This window comes from Terrapene carolina, unplaced genomic scaffold (genome assembly GCF_002925995.2).
Source record: "Terrapene carolina triunguis isolate 2854851 unplaced genomic scaffold, T_m_triunguis-2.0 Scaffold33891, whole genome shotgun sequence".
Taxonomy (NCBI): domain Eukaryota; kingdom Metazoa; phylum Chordata; order Testudines; family Emydidae; genus Terrapene; species Terrapene triunguis.
This window is the reverse complement of record NW_020698242.1, coordinates 10,806,195-10,819,410: the sequence shown is the minus strand read 5'-3', so window position 1 is coordinate 10,819,410 and position 13,216 is coordinate 10,806,195. Positions and strand designations below refer to the sequence as shown.

The 13,216-nt window shown below is 47.6% G+C and overlaps 1 protein-coding gene across 1 annotated transcript in view; it reads left to right on the top strand.

Annotated features, from left to right (window-relative positions):
* Positions 1-12,989, top strand: part of LOC112104678 (uncharacterized protein KIAA0513) — a 52,601-nt gene extending 39,612 nt beyond the window's left edge. The window contains exons 10-12 of the mRNA XM_024197144.3: positions 10,570-10,650; positions 11,667-11,761; positions 12,886-12,989. Of these exons, the coding sequence (XP_024052912.2) occupies positions 10,570-10,650; positions 11,667-11,761; positions 12,886-12,935 (226 nt within the window). The 3' untranslated portion in view covers positions 12,936-12,989. The remainder of the gene's footprint in view (positions 1-10,569; positions 10,651-11,666; positions 11,762-12,885) is intronic.
* The last annotated feature ends 227 nt before the right edge of the window (positions 12,990-13,216 follow it).

Sequence of the window (13,216 nt, the reverse complement as noted above, 5' to 3'; positions counted from 1 at the left end):
AAAGGGCGGCAGCAGCATGGTACAGGCAGAGGAGAAGTAGAAATTAGATGGACTCAAAAGAGAAGTGAAATTGACCTTTCAAGTTACTGAATTAAATGTTGAAATAAGCTTCATAAGTGGTGAGGAATCAATTTGGGTTTTAAAATTCTCTCTGACTTAGTATTCTGAAATGTTGCTTATAACAGAGGGTGGGTCACTTACTTTAAAAGAAATTGTTTTTAACTTGACAGTGTCCCTTTAAGAAAGAGAGCATGGCGATGTGCATAAGGCACTGGATTGGGAGTCAGGAGACCTGGCTTCTGTTCCTGCTCTTCCACTGACTCAGTGTGTGACCTTGGGCGAATCAGCTCTTTGCCACAGTTTCCATACCTGTGAAACGGGGACAATGCTTCCTTACCTTTGTAGAGTGCTTTGAGATCTGTGGTTGAAAAATGCCAAAATCTAGGACTCAGCTACTTAGCAGATATGAAGTGCCCTGATGGACCGGAAAAGACTGGCATGTTTTCAGTATTTTTTAAACACAAACCAATGAAAGATCCTACTGAACATTAATACAACTTGCATTTATGAAGCATGAAATTAGCAGGAGCAAATGTCTCGCAAGGTCATGTGCCTTTGGCAGCTGCTCTGTGATGAGAATGCCTTTCTGAGCTAACCGGATGGCTGATTTTCCTTGTCTGCAAAAACAAAACATATTTGTAATAAATACGTTTTCTCAGCTGTGGCCAGGATATTGCAAATATTGCCGAGCTTTGGAAAAGCTGCAGCGTCTCATGTGGCACCGTTGGGAAGGTAGGAAAGGCCAGTTGCATAATGTGAGCCTGGGCACAGCTTGTTGAATGAAAATATCAATCAGCGCTGGGAGAGCAGATTTAAAATGAGTAGCGTCCTGCAACTCGCTTTGGGACACTGTAAAAATATCAGGTTCAGTGGCTTACCTTTTAGCTTTAATTAAAGGACCGTTCTAAATCCACAGAAAGCAACGCTGTGGTTTGTTTTAGCAGCTCCAAGGAAGGCCAGGGGAAGCCCTCTAGACTCAGAGTAACATTCTGCGCTGGTTTGAACCCTTCCGTATCAATATCCCTTCATTCAGACCTGGCACCCAGCGGGTGATTGGCCATGGTAGAGTCAGGTGCATGCTGGCTGGGGGGGAGGAGGCAGGCGCTCGGGAATCTAAGCCTCAGGCTGGAAATTCCAAGATTCCCCCTGGAACTGCAGTTTCAAATCTTGTTTCAGCTCCTCATCCTTCCATGGCACGTGTACAGTCAGTGCTGTGCTCATTGGGGGTGAAACCTTAACCCCCTGTGGCCACGCCCCACAGGCAGGATGCTAATTCATGGGAGAGGAATGGTTTGTCCTACTGTCTTAGCCTGAATGGCCCCTACTGGCACATCTCCCCGCCCTGTTATGGAGCATGCGGTGCCCACCCCAGAGCTGCGTGCATTTCTCTGGTGCACGCGTGTAGTTTGCGAAGTGTTTCCCCTTCCTGAGGGATGAAGGGCTCAGTCTGCTGTAGAAGTCAAATGTTAAGAAATGGACGCAGTATGTTAGTGCCTGGCCTTAGTCAGAAGGTAACTGGGAGGTGGGCCATAAACTCTGCTCCCAGTCAGTCAGTGCCTGGGTACTGTGGGGTGTTTCCATGTGTGCTGTCACTGGTACCTAGACACACACACACACACAAGTCTGCCCTTGCCGCCCTTGGTTTGGCTGTTGTGGGGAGGGATATAAGTTGCACTCTTGGTATGTATTGCACCAAGGCTTTTTGTGGCATCATTAAGCCTCAGGCTGGGCCAATTCCTGCTACAGCTTTGTAGCGTTCTGTTAACACTTCCATCTCCCTCCCCATACACGCAGCTCTGACGAAGGGTCTCCAGGGTTTCAGCAGCTTTGCAGGGATGTGTGCTTTCTAGCACGGGCTAGGGCATCATTCAGAGACTCCGTCGGGGTATGTGAAAGCAGGGTAAATTGCCGACTCGGGGTAAGGCAAGAATGACTTAGCCTGGTCTGTGATATCACTTAGAGACTGTTCAAGACATAAGTGATAGCGTGAAGGCCCTTTTTCTAGTACTCAAGCCAAAACTGAGCCCTGAAGTATGCAGGTGCGGTACTCGATGGGAATGCATTACACCTGCTTACACCAGAGGTGTATTTGACACTCATTCCTGTTTCTAGACAGGAATCCAGAGGTAATAGATTGAATCTTGAGTCTAAATCTCCTTGGAAACTCTTCTCTGCTGTGCTTGGTCCTCCTAATTTGTCCCCATAGTTTTTTTTAAAAGCGGTCGCTTCTCTGCAGTCCTTGTTAATTGGCCCCCAGTAGAGAGGTCATCCCCCTATTGGAATTAACTTAGTCACCATTTGGGAGACCTAGCTCTTCATTCTCACTGCTCCGCAAATGCTATGCTAAACTCTGCTACCAAAACTTTGCTGTAAGGAACCTTCTAGTGTTACCCACATCTCCTGGGGGCTGAGATTCCCCTGGTGAACGTGGTGTCTGACATAAGCAGCTTTGGTATGCTGTAAACATACCCCATGGTTATAGTTATGAGCAGTAGTTTTGTCACTGAAAACTTCAAGATAAGTCTGATGACAGTAATCAAAAGAAAATTCCCAAATCAGACAGACAGCAGGATAAAGTTATTTCCGCTCCATTAGTGACTGAGGAGGATGCTAAACATCATCTCATAGTCATAAACATATTTCAATCGGCAGGTCCAGATAACTTCACCCAAGAGTCCTAAAAGAGTTGGCTGAGGAGATTTCTGGCCTGTTGATGATGATAGATTTTTAATAAACACTGTAATATCAGGGAAATTCCAAAAGATGGAGAGAATGCTAATGTCGTATCAGTATTCAAAAAGGGCAAGCACGAAGACCCAGGTCAGGCCAATTAACCTGATATCAGTCTGGGACAAAATAATGTAAAAGTTGATATGGAATTGAATTAAAAGATAGGAATATAATTAATGCCAGTCAGCATGATTTCATGGGCAATAGATCTTGTCAAACAAACCTGATTTCATTCTTTGATGAGATTACAAGTTTGGTTGATAAAGATAACCGCGTAGATAATAATACATTTAGGCTTTTGTAAGGCGTTTGATGTAGCACTACATGATATTCTGATTAATAAATTATCACTATGCAATAACAACGGAGCACATATGAAATAGATTAAGAACTGACTGACAGATCTCATAAACCTGCTGTCAGTGAGGACTCATTGAGAAGGTGTGTTTCTTGTGGGGTTCCTCAGGCAGCGGTACTAGGCTTGATACTATTCAATATTTTTATCAATGATCTAGCAGTAAATATCAAATCACTGCTGATAAAATGTGCAGATGACACAAAGATTGGCAGAGTGATAAATACGGATGAGGAGAGGGCAGTTATACAGAGAGATCTGGATCAGTCGGTAAACTGGGCCCATTCAAACAAAATGTGTGTTAATACAGCCAAATGCAAAGTCTAGGAACAAGGGATACAGGCCAGGCCTGCGGAATGGGGGAATGTATCCCGGAAAGCAGTGACTCAGAAAAGGATTTCTGGGTCAGAGTGGATAAGCAACTGAACGTGAGTTTCCAGTGCTCTGGCAAAAAGGGCTGCTGCTATCCATGGGTGGATAAACGGGAGTAGAGAGTAGCTGTGGGGATGTGATTTTTATCTCTCTATCTGGCACTGATGAGACCGATACTGGAATGCTGCACACAATCATGATTGCATTTTAAAAAGGAGGTTGAAAAAATTGGAGACGGTGCAGAAAACCGTCTCATAAAGAATCAACGGCTGAAGAAAATGCCTTGCAGTAAGAGTTAGAGATCAGTCTGTCTAGCTGATCACAAAGAAGATTGAGAGATGACTTGATTACAGTGTATAAATGCCTTCCTGGGTGCCAAAGGGCTCTTTAATCCAGTAGAGAAAGGCCTAATGGCTGGACGCTGCAGCCTGACAAATTCAAAATGGAAATTAGGCACAAATTTTTAACAGATTTACCATGGGAACAAACTACCAAGGGAAGTGATGATTACTGCATCTCTGGGTGTCTTCCAGTGAAAGTGGAAACCTTTCCAGAGGGTAAACTTTAGCCAAATGCAAGTTGTTTGGTTGAACATAAGTGTAACTGGGTGAAATTGAATAGCCTGCAATATGTGCAGATCAGGCTAGATGATCAAATGGTCCTGTCTGGCCTTAAAAATCTATGAATCAATGAATATAGTTAAAATATAAAAGCTGACAAGCTGGGTTTTCTTCTTTTCGAAAAGAAAAGAATCCATTTTATATCCACCCCCACCAACAGATGAACTCTGCAGACATGCAGCAGTCTGAGCATCGCACGTGAGTTTCTTGTCTTGGAAAAGAATATTGTGTGGATCCCATTCTCTATCCAGGCACTGCTGTAGTTGATCGTGAACATGCTGCAGATGTGCAGTTGGCTGATAAACGCCTTGCAAAAACAAGTGGTTGCCAGGATCACATTGCACATGGCCACAGTTTCCAAAATTTAGCATGCAAACTGCTGAGACACCTTGGTCCTGGCAGAGCTCTGAGACAGCCAGATCTGCTGATCACAGCCCTTCAGACAGGGATGGCACAGTCTCTGCAAATAAAATAAAACCACTCCATGTCCTTTTAAGTTAGAAATCAGGGGGCGAAGCAACAGGCTTGGTTCCAGCTCTGCCTGCTCCATGTGGATGCAAGGTAAGGTGGCATGCAGACATGGCGCTCACTGCTTCATAGAGAGGAATGAGATGAAAATCGGGTTCATACCTGCAAATGGCACAAGAAGAGATTCACCAGCAGCTTCTTATCATAGCAACCAGTGATGAATACCAGTTCTAGGAACCTGCAGTGTCTTCCAGCCGTGATCATTAATGCAGGAGCATGTACGTATTTAAGGGTTTCTCCTACGGGATTAATGCCTCCAGCATCTCACGTGCAATGGATTGCAAAGGGGACCGTGACACTGATGCTGCAGCTTCCTTTCATATAATGGTGATGGAGTATTGAATCTGAGCAATCAAAGCAGGCCCCGGCCTTCTATCCTTTTCCCCAGAGCTACAGAGGGGCTTCATGCAGATGTAAACCCCTTCCGGATTTACAGCCCTTCTGGTCTGTGGTGTGGGGGTCTGTTTCTAAAGATCATAGCTGCATTTCTGTAGGCACCAGGAGGTTCATTTTATAACACCTTGGGCTCTTCATTCTCAAAGCATTTTACAAACATGAATCTTTGCAGCTCCTTGGGAGGCAGGCAAGCATTCTCATCCCCTTGATACAGATGGGGTGACTGAGATGGAGGGAAATGAGCGTGTCGGGGACGGGGTTAGAACCTGCAAGCTCCTGGCTCCCAGTCCAGTGCTCAGACCAAGTCTCTCACCATATTGCATAGCTCCTTGTATGGTCTCCAGTGCATAGCATGAAAAGGGCTTAAACTAGTCCACTGCATTCCTTGGTAGCGACCGTTTCAGTGCCTCGGTTAGGGTTTGGCTCGGCAAAGAGAAGCCGCTATCCTGATGTCGTTCATTTTCTCAGCATTGGTTTAGAATGGGTTCTGGTCTCCTGGTTACTCGCTAGGGTTTGGCCTACACTGAAGTCCTGACTGAGGTATGTCTATACATGGAGCTGGGGTTGCAATTCTCAGCTTGAGGAGATAAACACACGCTAGCTCTCACCAAGCTACCATGCTAAAATTAGCAGTGTGAGCAGTGGGACGGGTTAGCCACTGCAAGTACGTGCCCGTCAGAGACCCATGGTACATACTCAAGCCGGCTAGCTCATCCCGCAGCTCGTGCTGCTGCAGCTTCACTCATCCGGGAATCACGCCTCCAGCTCCAAGGGTAGACGTACCCCGCGGCAGACTCTCGTTGAAGCTGATGGGAGTTTCTGAGTTAAGGACCTTGGCGTTTGGCCCTCGGGGATTAAAGGTTAAGAGAAATTCTTCTGTCCAGAGACTGGTCCCTTTCGGTGTTAGACTCCAACCCTGCTTTATAGATGGGAGCTTCCCATTGAACTGTTCACCTGCTCCTGAGACGCGGTCATTGAGTGTGCCCAGCAGTCACTGACCCCCTCTGACCAGGCTAGAAAGACACACTAGGTCCCTGCAGTGAGACACCTTCCCCTGTCCTTCCTTTTCTTAAAGGCCTCTAGGAGATAGTCTGCTTTTGTGAACGCCTTTTCTCACCGAGCTGGGTTTGTATCTCTCACTTCGCAGCCCTCTGCAGGAGGAAAATCCCTAAAGCAACAACTGCCTAAAGTCCTTCCCCAGGGTGGCTGGGGGCGTGTAGTAGAAATGTTTGGTTTCATACTTGGTAATTGCTTTGGAAGAACAGGAGAAGAGTTGAGATCACTGGGAAGGCGATTTTCCTGCAAGGGGGAAAGAAAAATAACAAAAATCCTTTTTTCTTCTCTCTGCCTATAATGACTTTCTTTCTTTCATCTGTTCTTCTCTTTTTCTCCATCCATATATCTTGCATGATCTTTAACATGTAACCTTTGTTGACCCTGTTTCTGCTGCCACTCCAGAGGGAACACTGGAGAGGAAGAGGAAAAGAGGTGTGTCTGTCCGCATTACTTTGTTGCATTTTTACAGTAGCATTGACTCACTTCAGGTCCAAACTTTGCCACCATGGTAAAATGTCTCGGATGCAGGTTGGGCTCAGAAATGCCACCTGCTCAAATGAGAAATGGGCACAAATTCAGATCTGGCTCCACCTGCAGGAAATGGGGACAGTGCTATCGGTGAGACTAGAAGAAAACTGGAAGCAATTATATCCATAATCCTTCGATCTGGTGGATTTTAAAACAAAACTTAATGACAGGCCGCTGCATTGAGGTCTCTCGGTAATGAACTAGCTCCGTGATGGATAGAGCAGTTGATGGTTTGTACTTCTGTTCTCTTGTGCCACATCACACACTGGCAGCTGTGCGATGCTCCAGTTTCATGGGCAGATTTTGGACACAAACTGAGTCTCCTAGCATACAGGGGGGAATGTCATTCTATCCTCTCTTCCTTATTTTATTTTTTCCTTTGCTACTGACTCTGTGAAATGGTGTGGTCTGGTGAGCATTGCTTTTTTCGCGTTCAGTTCCTGACTCCTGTGCGGTGCTGAATCAAGGTATATTCAATCCCCTGCCTTAGTGCGTTTCCAGCGCTGCTGTTGCTTTGAGGTTGTGAAGATGTTTTGCTGGTTTGAAATCTTGCCTTCTTATTTATTTATTTTTCTTTAAATCGTGGCTTATGTTTTAAAAAAAAAAAACAGTGCCCATGGGGGGAAGCTAGCAGGTTGCATTGAGAGTTATGTTCTTGAGCTTTACAAGTTCAAGAAACGATCTACTGGGGATCAGAGTCGAGAACAGACTGGAATTTGGGGCTGGGGAAAGATTCTTTGATTTTAAAAAAAATTTTTTTAGATCTTGATGTCTGATCCTGGAACAAATCATTTTAAGTGACAACAAAAAAAGCCTACCTGAAAAAAGGACTGTTTGGAGCTCACAGATAAGTTCTTGAAAGCGCAGCTAATGTCTGTTAGGGAAGGAAATGGACTCAATTTGTGTAAGCAGAGCACTGCTCAATTAGTTGCCTGGTGTGAAATTTACTCGTGCACGGGGCCTAGACTAAATGGGACTTAATTGATGCAAGGGCCTTGTACAGCTCCTCTGCATGCAGAGGGGGGTGAATTTCAACCCTTGTGCATCACAAATCACACTGCTGACCAGAACTGGACGTGGACCTGCTCAAACCTGGAGTTCTCTGTCGTCCAACATCCTGAGCTTGCTGGTGCATTGCCCTGCTGAGGAACTAGAATTTTAGAAGCTCGTTTTGCAGAAATATCCTTTCCCTAGTACATTGTAAATAATAGTCAAAGCTTTAATCCACATGCCCTTCTAATAGGGATTAAGTGAAGAAACAAATCAATCTTACAGTGGCCTTTTGTGCCAGTATAAAGAGCCAGGTATTTAAGTAGAGACATATTTTTTTTCCTTTGCAAACACATTATTTCTGAATAACAGACCTAGAAGCATCATGAATCTCCCTTGGTCACTTTGATCTTGTTTTCTCTCAGCAAGAATATACGAAGAGAGCAGAAAAACCTAAATACGCTTCCTCTGTCACTGGGACAGTGAGATCTGTAAAGTTCTGCTTCCAGCGTTTAAAGCACCTTGCTGATTTTCTTTCCCCGCCTTGGCAACCTTCAGATTTAGTGCATATATTGGTTGCTATAGTGAACCTGATCCTGACAGACTTGGTGCTTTTAAACGTACGCCTAAACTTTCTAGTATGGCACAGAATTTGGCCCCACAAACTCCACTGAAGCAGCTAAATCCCTTGCAGTTTCTAGGTGCAATCTTGCAAAGCTGTCTAACAAAAACTGAACATACGAGGAAGGGCTTGCTGGATTGGGCCCTACATGAGATAACTACGGCTATTCACCAGTCCCAGCAGGAATTAACACTTGTTCTAGTTAGGGTTCCACTATGGAATTTGCTGAAAAGATACCCTAGTGCCACCATCTATTTCCAGTTGAAGCAGCACCTCCAACTCCAGTTAGGTGCAGGCGAGTTAAACATGCAGTGGAAGTTTGTGTGCTGTTCCTTTTATTCTCCTTTTGCCACTCCTCTGTTGTTTCTTCTTCCTGCTCCTTTTTCCTTCCCTTTTCTTTATCCTCTTCTGAACCTTGTACATAACCCCCCACTGGATTTCTGTTCAGTAGAGGGCTGTCTGAAACCCTGACCTCTAGTCTTCCCCATGTGCATGTATTAAATGAGTGTAATGAACATACCTAGAATGACTTGTGTCCTGGCATGATAGTGGCTTTGTGAAAGACCCCCTAGTAAAACATCTGTATGGGGAGCCCCACAATCTCCTCCTGTTTTTAGTTTTGAATGCCCACAGTAACCTTTCATGGGCAATATGTGAGAGGGAGCGTACAAAAAAGGTGCTGGCTATGACCGAAATACAATAGGCTGATTTAGTTTCATGGTCAAACATGCATCTAGCTGCTGGGAATAATGTAGTGTTCACTGATAATGAAATGCTCGGCAAGAACACAAATGCCGTGTGTATTCTAGGTGATTGCATCTGTCAATCCACTCGGTTTTTCTCAGTGTTCCTCACTAATGAGAGGAGGGAGTGGATGCAGACTTGTTGGGTAAAGAGCTCAAAATACAGTCCAAAAGGTGCTGATCCGCCAGTGCTGTTGGGTATCATCTGCCATGGCGCTTGCACTTCGGAGTATTAATTATTTCAAGGCTTTGCCAGTTCCCCCAAATGGGAATTCAACAAACGTAGATCCTGTTTTCAAGGTTTACTATTTTGAAAGTGAAGTTGCAGTGGCAATAAACTTCAGCTAGACCTCCGGAGGCAAGTTGAGACCGTATCATCTAGCTCAAAATATTCCTTGGAGAATGCAGGCTACATGGCTAGCATTGCGTACTGAGCCCTCCGTAATCCTCAAGGGGAGGGAGGACTGTTGTCTCATTTCAAACTCCCTCGAATCAAACTCCATTGATTCGTCAGCTCCCTTCTATTTGACGATTGCCAGTCCACAAAGCCTGTCGGACCTCGCTCACAATGGCCCAGTGTGACATGCCATGCAGCCTAATCTGGAGCGCAGCATAGTAATTAAGGTAGTTGCCTGAGTCGTGTGACTGCAACCCATGGAAAAAGAGGCATAACCAACGCCTTTTCCCTTGGTTTTTTGTTATCCAGGAGTCCAGATCTCTCTGCATCTTATTTTTTAGGAGGTGGGGTGAACCTTGACTGAGTCCTGGTCTAAGCCCATGTCTGTGCCGCTAGAGTGTAGACACGTCCTACATCCACTGTAGCGTTTTTTTCCCTCCGCGAGAGGTGATAGCTACATCAACCCAGCTGCGTTAGCAGTGGGGGTTAAGGCAAACTAGCTTTGACGCGCAGGACGTGAAATTTTTCACAGCCCCGAGCGATGTAGCTGGGTGGATCTAATTTTTAGAAGCCGACCAGGCCTAAACACAGATGTTACACTCGTTTAAATAAATCCATTAAGCCCCTCCATCCCCTTTAGTTAAACTAGCATAGGCTGATATGTAAACTGGGCCTGAGACGTGGGTGAATACTTTACCTTCATGCTACTGCTTTCAGAGACTGCTGCTTCCAGACGGTGAACCCCCAGCACCCACCCCCAGTAACTGGCATTAAAGGCAGATTTCAGAGCTGCGTGTGGAAGGCACATGCTGATGTGTCCCGGCTGTCAAGCTCACCCTTTTGTCATCGGCGTAGGGACTCGTTTTCGTGTACAATAAAGCAAGGCACTGCAGGTTTCCCTCACCACTGCAGGAAATGCCTACAGTGTCTGCCAGCTCCAGCCTAGGGACGGCTCAGCCGTTTGCCCAGAAGAGAGAGAGCAGGGCATGGAGGCAGGTGTTCTGCACCTGTGATCTCCTCCAGGCTGCCTTGATATGTTCTTCATCAGCTCCACAGTTCCTACAAGCCTGCTGCTGGGTCTCGGCAGCCAGCAGGGTTTGGATGGATGTGAGGGTGGGGAGGGGAGGCTGCACGGGGACTTCCTGCTACAAGATCTGTTCCTGTGGTTGCAGGGAGAAGTGGTGTCACATGACCCAGGAGGAGCGTGACGACAGCCTACGGTTTAACGAGAACATCACTTTTGGGCAGCTTGGGTAAGGCACGCGCTAATTGACTGATAACGCCTGCGTCTGGGTGGCCAGAAGGAGCCCGTCCGTTGTCGTCATGGACAAAATCTCAATAAAAAGAGATGGGGACAGAGCTGTGAAGCTTGGATCGGGGCCCGAGCATTCAGATTTAGGGCTTTGGGTCGGGTATCCCTCTCATAACGAAGGACAGAAATTCAGTCTGTCTGAGGGGACGAACAGACTGACGCCAAAGCGAAGGGGTTGTTGGGCCGTTGGCATTTCCTTCCTTGATTAAACAGCTTTGGTGGTGGAGCCAAACGCTGTCCTGGAAATGCTGTCACTCCTGTATTGAGATTGTCCATTCATGGAAAACGCTGTAGTGGGTTTTTTTTTAATCTATATAAAGATTCTCAGAATCAGCATTCTAGTGCCCAGGGTTTTCCAGCCCCTCTTCCTCATGCCTACCCCCTCCTAAATGCAAACACAAGGATTCTCCCGCCTTGATAGGAAGAAATCCACTAAGTTCCTCTCGCCCATGGCTCGGACTGGGATTGGAAGAACCCTCCCCTTTGCCCTTGTCACTCTTGTCAGGTGGGGGCTGAAATGGGGTTACCTTGATGGCTGCAGCGGGTGGGGGGCAAGGGGGAGAGTTCAACAGACACCCCCAGATTGGTGGGGAAGGTGAGAGGCTCTTTGCAGCCACCAGGGGGTGTACGCTGAACTCTAGAACAGGGGGCTTCACCTGTTCCAGACCAGGACCCCTGCCCCATGTAGCAATATGGGAAGGGCGGGGTATGCCCAACACACACACCCCCGACGTCTGTTCCAACCCCCGAACTGTAAGGGAGGCCTGATCCCAACACCGCTGCCTTTTGGGGCGCTCCAGAGTCGAGCGCTGCGGTTAGGCCTGGCCCTACTGGCTAGTTAGTGAAGTGGGAGGGGGGAGTGGTGTGGTCCAGCCTGGGTTTCTCGTGAGAGAAGGGCCGGGGGCTCCGCGGTGACTCTCGGCAGTGCCCGTACCATGTATCTCTCCTCTTCCCCAGCACCTTCACTCACAACATGTTGGCGTTCGGCCTGAGCAAGAAGCTCTGTAACGACTTCCTGAAGAAGCAGGCCGTGATCGGCAACCTGGATGAAGGTAGGGCAGGCGCGGGGGCTGTGCGCTGGAGGGAGGGGAACATGGCTGGTGGGGAAGAGGTGGGGAAGTAATTGACTTCCAAGCTGGCTTCCATTCCCAGCGACAGGCGCATGCCAGGAGAATCAAATTGCAATGGCGGAAGAGAGGGCGTATCTGTTAAATACTGTGAGTATCCTGGGCAAAGAGCACTGGCTCCTCCTAATCTCTGGCAAACTCAGACTATTTCACCGTATTTTCACTGACGCGGTCTGAAATGCCTGGCATGTTTCTTAATGTACAGGGTGGGTCAGATTCAGAGTGCAGCGCCATTGGAGTCAATGGGGCCAGACCCCCAGATGGGGTCAATTGCTAAAGTGCCAGTGAAGTTAATGGTCCCAGATTCCCTGCTGGTGTGAACTGGTGCAGCTTCATTGGACTAAATAGGGCCAGATCGCCAGCTGGTGCAAATGGGCACCATGCCGTTGATTTCAATGGGGTTGGATCCCCAGCTGGGCTCAATTAATGTAGCTCAGGGCGATTACAGTGGAGAGATGCCACTTCACACCAGCTCCCAATCTAGCCGTGTGTACCGTTGGTTTGTTTACAGTTCAAGACTCACTTGGGGAAACTCCCCATCCAGTAGTTTTTAAACCAGGGGTCGGCAACGTTCGGCACGCGGCTTGCCAGGGTAAGCACCCTAGCGGGCCGGGCCAGTTTATTTACCTGCTGACGCGGCAGGTTCGGCCGATCGCGGCCCCCACTTGCCGCGGTTCGCCGTCCCAGGCCAATGGGGCCAGCGAGAAGCGGCGCGGGCGAGGGATAGCCCGGGACGGCGAACCGCGGCCAGTGGGGGCCACGATCGATCGAACCTGCCGCGTCAGCAGGTAAATAAACTAGCCTGGCCTGCCAGGGTGCTTACCCTGGCGAGCCACGTGCCGAACGTTGCCGACCCCTGTTCTAAACCAAATAAAAAACAAAAATGCTGGTACCTTGCTAGTTGTGTCACTGCCTTGATTTATTTAAAGAGCCCCCAGCACCCTTAGGACAGCATCTGCCCCACACGCGAGTACCACCGCCCCTCTCCTTTCATCTTATCAGAACGATAAACCGTGGCCTCACAATCTCATTGTCTCTTTGCATTGCAGAGCAAAACAAGCTGCTTACTGATCACATTGAGCAAATGGCTGCTGAATAGCCGTCTGGCCCGTGTCCGGCGTTTGGAGAGAGGCGGAGAGGCGCGGCAGTGGGTGTGGGTGCGGAGTGGGAGGATGACTCTTCCTCCTCAGAGACCACCCGCAGCTGAAGATGGGCTACGTAAAACCACCACAATAAACCTGCATGATTGTCAGCAAACCTTAGCGCTGCGCCATGCAGCCCGTAGAGATAGGAGCTCAAACAAAACCAACCCTTTTCAGATGCTCCTTCGTCCCTGAGCCCCGTCACATTGTCCGAGTCGAATATTCCAAGAGGTGTTTT